Source organism: Rhea americana, unplaced genomic scaffold, assembly GCF_003343005.1.
Source record: "Rhea americana isolate MKP2758 unplaced genomic scaffold, rheAme1 scaffold_161, whole genome shotgun sequence".
NCBI lineage: Eukaryota > Metazoa > Chordata > Aves > Rheiformes > Rheidae > Rhea > Rhea americana.
The window spans coordinates 2,172,738-2,186,043 of record NW_028185717.1 but is presented as its reverse complement, the minus strand read 5'-3'; the positions used below and the strand labels follow the sequence as shown (position 1 = coordinate 2,186,043).

The 13,306-nt window shown below is 39.6% G+C and overlaps 1 protein-coding gene across 6 annotated transcripts in view; it reads right to left on the bottom strand.

Moving 5' to 3' along the window:
* Positions 1 to 1,362: 1,362 nt before the first annotated feature.
* The window catches only part of ZNF532 (zinc finger protein 532), a 52,685-nt gene continuing 40,741 nt past the window's right edge, over positions 1,363 to 13,306 (bottom strand). For 5 of the 6 annotated variants that reach the window (XM_085300192.1, XM_085300188.1, XM_085300189.1 and 2 more), the window contains 4 exons: positions 12,475 to 12,507; positions 6,343 to 6,455; positions 4,473 to 4,620; positions 1,363 to 3,182 (listed from right to left, as the gene is read on the bottom strand). In XM_085300192.1, coding sequence (XP_085156318.1) covers positions 2,688 to 3,182; positions 4,473 to 4,620; positions 6,343 to 6,455; positions 12,475 to 12,507 — 789 coding nt within the window. In that variant the 3' untranslated portion in view covers positions 1,363 to 2,687. The remainder of the gene's footprint in view (positions 3,183 to 4,472; positions 4,621 to 6,342; positions 6,456 to 12,474; positions 12,508 to 13,306) is intronic. The other variant, XM_085300193.1, reaches the window with a different exon arrangement.

The following is a 13,306-nucleotide window of genomic DNA, read 5'->3' as shown; positions in this document are numbered from 1 at the left end:
TTGCCATCATTTCTGAAAGGGTCAACCAAATAAGAGTGTGAAGCTTGCTTTGTGCAAGACCAAGCAAAATTCCAATAAGCAAGTCAGTCAGTCAGTCATTACCAGGAAATCACTAGTGGAGTAACGGTTGGCGATCGGTCTGCACGAAGAGGTACAGTTTACCCTGGAAGGAAGGASAGGCGACCTAACATTGCCAGCACCGAAGAACCTTGAGTTGCTTAGAAGATGCAGAGGGAAAACGTCACCAAACTCCAGAGGACGAGGCAAGTCATACCAGGCAAGAAACATCATGATATGAATTGCCCTACCAGATCTCTTTTTTGAGGTCCAGCTGGACGTAAAAAGAAACAACAAACGTCCATGAGAGAGCTCTGACCCTTGGCCCAGCTGCACAGATTTCCATCTGCCCRGAGACCTTTGGTCAAAGCAGTGCCAGGAAGCAAAAGTTATAGTTTGTGCTACACCCTCGCGTATAAAAATGCTGATACAGACGTCTCAGGACAGTGCAGGGCAGTTCAAGACCCCCTATCCACTAACCCTTCCGGAGGTTCCTGGAAGGAGAGCTCCCAATTAAAAAAAGCCCCCCAAACTGGAGAGAGCCAACTGCCACGCAGCTGAACCCCACTCACTTGCCCTGGTGAGATGAAGTCCCAGGCAGACGCTCAGTGCCAGTTCGGGCAGCAGAGGCAGCGCGGGACCTTCCCTCCACTGCTCCCATCTGACGCAGGAGGCCTGTGACCACTGAACGACTCCACGCAGCTGCCCCCTAACTTTCAGAAGACTTTGAATCACTGCTGGCTTGTCACTTACTGCTGACGTTTGGCCTCTGGGGACTACAAATGGTGACTCAGCTACTGGCTCACAGTATCCTTGGTAGGTGCAAGGCCAGCAAAAAAGAGAAAATAAATAAAAAGGATTAATAATGGCTGTGAAAATTTAACTTTTATTGTCTGTTCACTGTATACAAAACACCATTCTGCATAGTGATAACTCATTTGTTGTACAGTTGACAGTGCACATCAACAAACAAGTGTTTAAAGAGGTAAACACGTAATGACAGGGCAGTGATGGCCGGTGCGCACTACACACTACGACCGGCAGCGCCGGCTCTACGCTCTAGGAGGGAGAAGCACCTTAGGACCACGCGATACCCGAGTAATGGAACGGGGTAACAAGCATTTACCAACGAACCAAATCAGGAGTGAGGATGAGAGAGAAAGCAGAACTGAGAGATCTGACACACAATTTCCAGAATGATTAAGAACGTTTACAGAGGAAGGTGAGAAGGAYCCATATTTTTTCCAACATTTCAGTCTTTAAAATTGTTAAAATTTAATGATAAATAACAGAATCTCACAAATCTTTAGGGGCAAAATGCTCCACATTTATTTACATATGAAATGTGTTTAATACAGTTATAATGGACATAGTGTATAATAACATCTGACAGCAGCAAGACTTTTAAGGAACCGAACAATTACTACTGTATTTCATGCAGCTATCTATATATACACAATTTGTTTTAAAAAAAAGTACAAAATTTTTTAGGGATACATACAAGGTATAAAATGCAAAAAAACCCCAAAACCAAAAAACAAAAATATAACTCTCACAGAGAACTATATATGAAAGGGACAGTATGGTACCATTTCTGCTCTTCGTGAAAGCATAACTAGTGATATTAGATACACGTTTGAAATGATTGAACCAGCTTCATACGGTCTGTGCTGAAGTCAAAAGGCCCAGTTGTATGTACATAGGCTGGTGTGTCAGCTCCTAGACAGCTGTGGTTTCACCTAACACTGAGCACCAGAACATTTGGCATTTGCATACCGAGCTGGGAAGTATCAACCCCTGCAGCAAGGGTTAACTATTTTCTTTCAAGAACCAGAAAAAAGGAAAATACATAATGCTGTTTACTCACTTCTATATAATGTTTAATAAATTACATGACAAAATACATCATAATTATAAACCTAGTCCTCTAGTTATATCTTATTTGTTTAATCCAGAGCACCTGATGGCAAGGCCTAAAAAATTACTTCATGATACATAGTTGTGCAATTATACTTTTCAGAAGTACTTTATCATTCTAAAGGGTATGTACCTGTTCCTGTTCCGGAGTTGCTGCCTAAAACCGTCACTGCACACTACACGTGCAGCGATAATTTTTTAGAGAAAGTTTAAAAGCTTCCTTAGCCATTTGGAAGCAAAAGTCTGGTGGAATTTAAAACTGCTCCTTAGGCTTGCTTGCCCTTTCTGCCCTCCCGCAAGCACTGCCTGCGATGCACTCGCATCACCCAACCTTTCTTTCAGAAGCATTCATGTAAGACACAATTTAAGAGAACCCACCCAACTGCCCCAGCACTAAGAACTCTGTTTTAAAGAAACTCACTACAAAAAACAGAAACTAAACAAAAACAGATTTTCCACTAGATACCAATACAAACACGTAACAAAGAGTATAAAAGTTATTAGCTTAAATATATACAAACTCTTTTCAACTCAAATACTGCTTTAATGGTTTTGAGAGCATAGACAATGAGGTGAAGAGGACACATTTATGCAGAATATATTGCAACAGCCTGAACAGTACTGTTAACACTATTATACTATGAACTTTCTGTAACAAAAATGTCATTAATATTCCAATGTGGAGAGAGATTTCTGCGTCCTAAATAATCTGATCACTTTTCAGCTGAACTCATTCTTTTTGACTTAATGAAGGCCATGCCATGTGTTCTCATGTGAGTATTTAAGGCCGCTTCAGTTTCAAAAGTCTTTGCACACACTTTGCATTTTCTGTCCGATACCGAATTGTCAGATGAGTCATCCTCATGGCTGGGTTTATTTTCTTGCTGATTATCCTCTCCAGACCCATTCTGTTTTGATACTGGTTGAGGCTCCTTCAGCTTATGTACAATGAAAAGATGTCTGGAGAGAGACACATGAGATGTGTAGCAGAGTCCACATTCCCTGCACTGGTATGAAGAGCCATCAGACTTATGCTGAGGAATATGTTCGTGAAACTGCAGAAGATTTTCTGTTGTGAAGCCACACACAGCACACTTGTGAACTTTAAAAACATTTATCTTCAGCTTCTTCAATGGCTGAGTGATTGCACCTCGTGGAGGCCTGAACTCCAGTACAGGTTCCTCCATTTTACGCTTTGGACTAGGAATCTAAAGAAGACAAAGAGTATTTCACGTAATCATAAAAACAGAGTTCATTTCTTAACTGTTTGTGACTTGCAAACTTCAAAATCCTTCCCCGGGTAGATGCCAGTAAAACTTGGATAAAGACAGTATTTGAAATCATACAAGCAATTACATTTTGTAGATATCAGATTTTTTTTTTACTATGAATTATATGTAAAATTTATTTTGCCAGCTCTGATTGAGTTATAGTATCTAATGCACTGGATAAACATGAACAAACTTTTGCAAGTATAACTGCATCCAACTACACAATACAACTACAACTACAATTACATAATGTAGAATGTTCTGTCAGAACATCTGAACTCTTTAGCACTACCTTCAGAAACTACAATTATAATTTTATTTCATGCATAAAGTTTCATATGGCAGGTCATCTCCTGACTGTTAATAGCTACACTAACATATTGCCAAAGAATGAATCAACATGTACAACCTTTATTACTAATTAAATGGATTGCTTTTTACTCTCCTTGTTACTGCACTGACAAGAATATTTCTCAAGAATCCCTGCATTCTCTTTAGCTTACATATGCCCTATGATGCTTCAAAAAGACAATGTATATAGCAGCCGTATTTTTAACATTTAAATAAGCAGACAATATATTGTGTTGAAAAACAGTCATGTAAAAGACAATGAACAGTACATTTTTAAAAACATCTGTGCTTGTGCCTCTACTGTCAGCCTTTGATATGGTATCACAAGTGAAAATTTTTACCACACAGAGCACTTGAAAAATGCTGTTAACAAYCTCCCCATGTAAAAAGTTTTTGGACAGGGCTGTCTTCTTACAACACYCCCCTAACATACTTCCTCCTATCGCTCAGCATCAGATTGAAATCAATTTCCCTGTACAATCTGTGACCAGTAAACCTGATGCTGAAGTACCTCTTCTGAGTCTTTGGAAGCAGCTCACATTGCTTTTATGTAACCTGTAGTTTGCCTACAGCTATGAGAGGACTTAGTTGCAGGGTTCTGAAAGATGGTCTTAAAACAAATCACCAGCATAAAAGTGCCATCACACCATATGCTATCATTCAGTGACTAAAATCAAACAATGTCTTTCAAGAACCACGCTCCAGTTCAAGCATGACAGAAGTTCTTCAGGGAGCCTCTCAGATTCTTGGGGGCAGGACTTCACAGAAGATGAGACTTCTGTGGGATCAAAATAGCTGTATCTACTTAAAAATCCTGAAGGTATACCCACAAAAAAATCCTCTTTTTATGACAAGAAGAATTTTCTAAGTGATTACCTTTGTATCTTCTTTTACTTCCCTTTCCTCTATATTGGTTGATTCAGTCATTTCTTTAACATCAGGGTCTTTAATGCCATGCATTAACTGAATATGTTTTTCCAACATCAACCGTTTGGTGAAAGTACGTCTTGAATCCGGGCAGTGCCTACATAAACACAAAGCAAACTGACTCAAACATGATCCTTAACAGTATTCTGATGAATATAAATAGGATCTGTAAATAAGTCCAGACAAGAGTACAATCTATTAAAGATAGCACCAATCTTTTTCCAATCAATTGCACAGTTAAGTATTATAACAAAATAAGCATAATTACAAAATAAATTTAAAATGTTTGAACAACTTAAATTTACAGCAAATGAGAAGTTCTTTTGAGGTAATATCCAAAATTTTACATTGTGTAGGTCAGAATAAAAGCTGGGAGCACCTGAGCTTCTTTTTGCACATCACCAAATTGTACATTTCTATCAAACACTTTCCAGAGTTCTCCTTAATCTAAATTTCACTGGAAAAACAATCATCATCCATATAGGATGAATGCTAGCTTCAAATGTCACCTAATTCTGCATTCATGTTTAAACTCTTTATCTGCTTGGAACTAATCCCTTCTCAGCTCCCTTTCCAACCTCAAACTAACTAGCAGAACAAAACTACCCACAATCTGCTTTGTTCTCCTACACAGAACCAGCTACAGCAGTTCTGAATCACTCACATGATTCTGGAGGGTATGTGATTTCTCTTGAGCTCTAACAATGATATAACATATTGGGTAGGTGGTATTGTGCAAGTGTCTGGAAGAGGGATGGCCAAAAATAACTAAAAAAAAAATGCAGGGAAGAAGTTAAACTGCAGCACTCTCTTTCAGAGTCTCTCTCCTGAAGTTTTAAGTTAAACGAAACAGTAAGCATTAAAAAAAAAATTAAAAAAAGTCAGTATCTTTCTCTGAAACAAACTGTAGAGATTCTGAGATGAAAACAGAGAGCTACAATATGCTTTCCACTAAGAAGAATTCAAAAAACCCACAGGATCTTGCTACTCATCATATTCCAAGTGAAATAGTGCCTAGGCTAGCTGGTGCAGGTAAGGCCAAGTGCAACTTCAGGGTACAACAGAAATGAGCAGATACGCAGGCCGTGTAAAGCAAAGATGATGCTGGGAGACAGGAGGTTATACTGCACTGTGTTTGAACACTACGCACGACAGGGCTTCACGTTCCCACACCACTGCCTCTTTACTTTCCACAATAAAGCAGAGGTACTAAGGCAGAGAAGGGATTGTTACGATCTCAACCACAGCGAACGGTTGCAGCTTGCAGCTCCATTTTCATAACTTTAGTTCTGCAATATGGACATACATACTTGAATAAGAATGGAGAGATAAAATAGAAAGTTTGTATTTTCTATCTCATCTGATTGACATCTCTTTCTACCAAATAATGCATCACCTCTCCAGCCACTTAAATTTGATTAAGCATTTTTAGACATTACAAATTGTTTTATGTTAATACTGGCTTCTATAGATTAGGAGAGAAGGTTGTGTATTAGAAACCTAAAAAACAAATTAACCACTGTAGAACTATAAGCTATGGAAATTCTCAATTCAGTTAGATTTCTCATTTGCTTACGAAAGCATGTGAAGGAAAGCAAACTTTACTTCATGTACAAGCATTTTGAGTAGCTTGCTACGTTTTATGCACGCAGAACAGCCCAAATATTTTGGCTCATCTGTGTATCTGTAAATAACTGATTAATCTGAATCAATGACACGCTTTCATACAATCAAGAAGAGAAATTCCATGAAGAATGTTTCCTGCTGGCTTCTTCCCTGTCTCTATGTACCTTTAAAAATCAACAAAAGTAGAACTTACGAGCATGTATAAACCTTCCTAATGCCTTTGTGTTTGATACGATTGTGACGACACAAACTATGGGATGAGCTGAAAGATTTGTCACATTGTCGACAAGGATGTTTCTTCATTTGCTTTGGAGAGGGGAGAAAAAAGAAGAAAAATATATTAATTTAAAAAGGTAAGTGAAAGTAGTGCATCTGTTCAACCCTTTAGTAACAGGAAGGAAACATCACTTACCAATATCTGGTATTGTATCTTCAAGTAAATACCCTTCCTACAGCAACACCGTAGGAGTCAGGGGTCCCAGACCACTTTCAAAGCAGTACGACCAGCAGGAGTTACACACACACACACACACACACACACACACACACACACACACCCCGTCCATCAACGGTAAACCAGTACCACAAAGTGCAGATGAAGTGATTTTCTTCCACCAAGGAAGCAGTGAAGATCAATGCGTTATTTTTGGATCAATAAAGGCTGTTAGTGAGAGATCTGCTCTCACTGTAAAGTAACCTCCTCTTTCTCATTATCAAATGACTTCTGCACTTGCTGACTGAGAGAGGTTGTGTGTCACCCACAAGACGAAGGGTGAAGGGYACCTATTAAACAGGGACCAAAGCAGAATACTAACGGGGCTTAGAAAAGTCAGGAGGAAAGGAGAAATATGGTCTGTTGTCAGCTTGTGGGATGTCTGTTTGTGGAAATCTACTGGTTTTATATTAAAGTTTATTAAGTGGAAGAAGAAAAAAAGGAAGGAATGAAAAAGATTAGTAGTCTCTATCTATGGCATTTCAGCCAGAACAGACAACAGGAGTTCCAGAATCCGAAGAAGTAACACGTCTCCAAAACTGTGGCCTATAAAAGTCCCAAGAGCAAATGACATGGTCCTACCCTTTAAATTACTAGCACATCATCAGTCCTAGATCTCAGAACTGAGTTCAGATGGCCTGTCCTATCAGCCTGAGTAGCTGAAATATCCCCTATCAAATTTCCTGCTTTCTATCACATACATGTGGATTTTTCAAGCTCAGATCTGCAATTTTCTGCTGTCTTGGAGCTTGTATAGAAATAAGAAAATCCAAACAGTGATTAAAAAAAAAATCAAACTTGGACTTCCAACAATCTGGTCAGGACTAAGATCCTGCACTCACCATTCAGCGTAACGATTCCTGCCAGACTCAAGGCATCCTGAGTCTGAAGAAGAAGAAATAGGTTTTACTGGAAACCTCTGCAAGAAACTCAGATCACTTAGACGCAGATTTCAAGTCTTCTAGTCTGAGAGGGCTTACACTTGCTACTCAGGTTCAAGGGAAGAAATAGCAGAGTCTCATGCAACTAGTCAAATGTCTAGAAGGAAAATCAGATTTCCTGGATCTCTTTTTCTTGTTCTAGCAGAGATGGTATTTTTCTTTAACAGAGTCAACAACCTTCTCTTTCCTATGTTTATTGGAAAAATTATGTAATTTGGTTCCACTATTCCAAGTGAGGTCACTCAGTGAAAGTCTTAGATTAATCACAGAATCATAGAATCAGCAAGGTTGGAAGGGACCTCTGGAGATCATCATTGCCTCTTGTCCTGTCACATGGGACAACTGAGAAGAGTTTGTSCCCGTCCCCTTGACACCCTCCCTTCAGRTACTTGTACACACTGATCAGATCCCCCCTCAGCCTTCCCTTCCCCAGGCTGAAGAGGCCCAGCTCTCGCAGCCGTTCCTCACAGGGCAGGTGCTCCAGCCCTCTGAKCATCCTCGTAGCCCTGCGCAGGACTCTCTCCAGCAGCTCCATGTCTCTCTTGGACTGGGCAGCCCAGAACTGGACRMAGKACTYRAGATGAGGCYTCCCCAGGGCTGAGTAGAGGGGCAGGATCACCTCCCTCGACCTGCTGGCAACGCTCTTCCTAAGGCACCCCAGGAGACCATTGGCCTTCCTGGCCAAAGGCAGTTTTGAACACTCTTATGCAAACGCAAAACATCCCAGTTATTAAGAAACACGATATGGCAAATGTATTGGAAGTAAGTAGGGATAGTCTTTACCATAATGCTTTTTGAGGTACAGTATTTCTCAACCTAGATTTCTCTTTTTATAAGCCAATTAAAAAAAAGAAGGAAAATCAACATATTTATTCCTTAAATTGTTAAAGGTGAAAACCTGATACTGTGTACACAGAGCACATTCTCATTAATGTTAATGGATTAATCAATACATTTTGCAGTACGGTTTTGCAGTATGCTTATGACCACAATTCTTTGGAAAGAATTTATAAAATTTATAAAATTAGTATCTGAAGGCATATTATGGCTTCTCAAGAAACAGCAAAAATGAGAGAAAAAAATGGCTTACACTTAACACACTTAATGAAAAAGTACAGCATCTTTTAGAAAGTCTCTATTTAACAATAGTTTCTCTCTCCTAACAAGAAGCTAGACTGAGGCAGAGAGGATGCAATACTAAGATAATAGAACACATACTGCTGCACACTGCAGGCATTCCCAAGCTAGCTCTGAAGCTGAAAACAATATACCTGTGCCACCTCTATCCTATATCAGAGTTGCGCAGCTTTTTAGTACGGCAATGATCACCATGTGGCCCTGCACTACACTGCACGATCATACCAGCTCACCCAAAGCAGCTCGGGCACCTCTGCTGAGGCCACTGTGCAGTACGGATGCATCCTCAACCACTTAGTCAGCACAGCAGTGGAACGACTGTGCTCAGCAGGACACCGTCGCTCTCAGAACACGAGGAACGCTACCTGCGACACCATCCATGACGCTACGCTTGTCCTAAATTTGCTGGAATGATTCTGGGTAACAACCCAAATAGGACTCTGGACACTTCTGTTTCTGCAATAACAGCTAAAAATGAAAGAGCAAAAAATAGCTAAAATCAAGCAAAAATATTAGTATATGAAATTAAATGAAAAAGTGAGTAGGCATACTACCGTCTCAGCTGGTATAGAGAACAAGGGCGCATTTCACCTTTCCACTGATGCACTTTACCTCCAAGAAACTCTATAAAAATAGGTTTAACAGGAAGAAATGTTTCAGGAATGGACAATGAGAATGACTAGTGTCATGAAAGTAAGTTGATATCTGAAGATAAACCAGAAAGATGGGCTTTCTAGGAAAGAGTACGACAGTAAATTTAAATGTGCCTTGCCACTTACTAAGTCACCAGCATGAAGAGAGCAAAACAGGCTAAATATTATATAGGTCAAATTTATGATCGGTCATGCTGCTGCACTTTGAAGAAGCTACGAGCAAAAGAAAYGCTTTGCTGACAACTTGGCAAAAAGCGAATTAAAAGTCACTGAGCAATTTACTAAACAACGATTCCATACTTCCATAAGAAGTTAGGTTGGAAGCTTCCATTCTCTCTGACTCCCAATATGAAAAGAGGATATGCAAATAAACTGAAAAGCAGAAAATTCAGAATGCAAAGGGAGGAAATGCCTTTCAATATGAAGCACAATTAAGCTCGTCTGTATATCTCACTGACAAGATTCCACCAAAGTCAAGAGCTCATCAGAATTCAAATCGAGATGCAACATTTTATGTCTAGCAAAAAACCCACAGYTATATTGCTAAGTACTTAACATTTGGGAGTATTATAAATTCACATGCTATAGGTTGGCATGTTAAAAGGGGGTTGGATGTTGAGCAAAAGTCTATTAAACTTCTTTAAAAAAAATTCCTCGAGACATAAGGAAATCTGTAACTGATGAACTTTACGATGCATCTTTCCCTGTAGGTACACTGTTCTGCAATTAGGCACAGCAGGACCTCTTGTACAGCATCTTAGCTGTTTCTTCCTCTCTTAGCTGCAGGAAGAAAGAGGATGTCAAAGCTAGTATGAATCAGTAAAACAACTCCTACTTAGAAAACATCTGTCTTTTCATGCACAAGTCCTAAGAAACTAAATGTATTTCTACCTAGCTGAGTGCAAACATACATGAACCAGTTTCAAGCCAGGAGCTGTAAAGCCTTGTTAGTACCATCCTTTATTAAAGTAGGCTAGTAACATTTTTTTCTGGTAAACTGGGCTTTTAAGACAAGGTGGAGAGTGACATTAAGGTGGCCACAAGTTTTCCTACCCTACAGCTGGCTTACCTTCAATCAGCTCAGGAAGAGGATACAGCAAATGTGAACCTCTCTGTACCTGTCTGTGTATGTATTTCCCAATAAGGTCTGGAAACTCAAGAATCTGTCCAAAGAGGATATACATGGCAACACCTCTCCTATGTCTCAATAATCCAGCCTGGGATCAGCTAAAAAGGGTTACAGCTCCAGAATTTTATTGTGAACCTGCAAGAGCAGCAGTTAAAAGTTTGAAACTAGTATCTTCAAATACCCTTCAAGACAATGGATTCTGTGAATAGCTCATGAATTGCTTAATTAACGTTTTCTACAAACATTCCACATACGTCATTTTAGCATACTTAACCAACACCTAGCATACCGAAGAAAAAATCTATCAATTCATCCCGCAGTCTGGGATTTTATTAGACCCATATCGCATATCTTGTTATTTTACGCTCATTTCTAGTCTCTCTACAATAAAAGGGAGCCTTGAAATTTTAATTATTGAATATCGTCATTAATAAAGCACAATAATTATCTGACGTTCCATAATAACGACTGTTCCTGAAGTAACTTTGCACATTCCTTATTAAACATCATATATTAAAAGACTAATATTTACAAAGCATTATCAATATGGTACTAACCTTACTTTACATTCCTGCTGCCACTTTGATGTAGATTTGGTTAGCTGGATGTGATTCTCTAGTTCATTCTAAAGTGACAATATCACAGGGAAGTTGTTCTGTTCTGAAGAATTGCACCAGTGTAAAACATAAGTGTATCTGGTTTTAAACCTATTTCTGCTTGCCATTAAAAGCATTGGTGTGTTACCATCTGAACTAACAGACAAAACAGATGGAGTCAGTATTTTACACGCTGCTAAGGAGAAAATAAACTATGGTTGTGTGAGTGTTAAAGGATCAGAAGTATGCGTTCACTTCTCAGGCACACTACAGGGACTGCAGCACATTTTACTGAGTTTCTTTATAGGTATTACATAGTAAAGAGTCATGAACATGCCTGTTAGGCTTGAAACAGAAACAATTAACAGTTCTTTAGGAACTTCAATGGATGTAAATGCAGAAACGGGCTTTTAGAGCAACAGGAAAAGAAAATGGGGATCACACGATCTCAGCTGTTCCTCTGATTTTCATGCCCTCAAGCCATAAAATGAGAACGAGGTAAAAGAAAATGTACTTCTGTGAGTCATAATCATTGTTTGGTTTTGTATATTCCTTTCCAAGGGTGCCTGGAAATGTGGCCATGCAGTCTTAACAATAAACAATTCTTTAGAGCAGGAAGGCAGTATTTCAGACACAGCTGAAAAATGGAGTAGGAGTTCCTGAAGGCAAGAAGGAACATGGAAACTGCCTCCTTTCAGACAGGCTTGGATGTTTTTTGCTTGTAGTTGTCATAAGAAAATTAGAGATGACACTCAATAGTCTGGTATTTTCAGCTTTTCAAAAAAATGTTTAGAAACAGAATAAAATAATTTGCACAACTGAGAGTTTCAGAGATAAGCACTGTAATTTGAAGGGACACATACTCTGAAAACATACTGGCATTTATTGTATCATATTAGCATCCTGAAAATTACAGATTTTCACTCAGGATGATTCTTTTCCACTTAGACAAAATGAGTCTGTTTTCCCTTCCAATTCTGCTCCGTCTCCTCAGTGCAGCACAGAACTTTAGTCTGTCTAATTCCCTACTTCTCAGCTGAGGAAAGCATCAAAGCATTCCTGCTGGCGAAGGACAGGACTGCAAAGCGGACAGCTACCGTGTGCCAGCATCTGCCCACAGCTCACTGCAGCCTGCCTCCGGGCCAGCCCCAGCCGAGGATCCCAGGAGACAGGCTCCCGCCAGGGCAGCGCGGTTCCCCGTGGCCACCCGCCAGCCTCCCCTTCCTCTGCATACAGCCTGCCTGTAACACCGGCTCCAGGAATGCTGCTTGAAATACCAACTCCCTCGCATCTTTTCCCTCCATGCAGCCTTTAATCATTCTAGATGTTTCGGTCAATACAACCTTCAGCTTTTCTGGATCCTAATCTTGGCTCACCTTGATAGCTGCCTCCTGGCTCCAACCCTGGTTCTAGGTGGGCACAACATTTTTAACATTGACAGCAGTTCCAATGTAGACAAGGCAACAGGAAGCAAAAAACAAAACAAAACAAAACAAACACAGATTAAGGGAACTGAAATCTAAGTAGTGTTATTCAGTCCTTCATTTCTCCTATTATGTTCTCTCTGTTTGATAGTAAGTATTTTGGCCTCAATCCTGTAAATGTTCATGCACTTGAGTGGCCTTACATACACAAATCACTAAGTATTCGCTAGGAACAGCAGAGGGCCTGACTCAAACTGAATCAGCCCAAAGAGCCTCACTGAACTGACTGCACCGAACTTTGGATCCAAACCCAGTGTGATGTTATAGGTAAGTATAAAGTCTGAAATGAAGATGGACAAAACTGCTTCCTTTTTTACTTTACTCTTGTTTACAGCACCACAATGTATGAATGAGGACTCCTCAAACTCCACCATTGTAAACACAAGTACCACTGAATATGCTCTTGCTGTAAAACAAATTGAATTGTTTCTGTAAAACTCAGATAGTAGCATCTTTAAACAGACATTTAACCAGAGAAGACTTACTGTACAAAGTTCTCTGTTAAGCAATGCACTTCTTGGTAGCATCTCAGAAAGTATATGTTTATTGTATCAGGCTGTAAAATCTTGTCTATGATGAACATCATCTACCTAGGCATCTATCTTCAAATATTTAAGTTGGAAGTCAAGAAAAGTATAAGGAAAGGCTCCTCCTGGAGATTTAGAATAGGATTCTAAATTACATACTTCAAATTGTGCTCTGGAGGAGCCTGTTTCTCACCTCT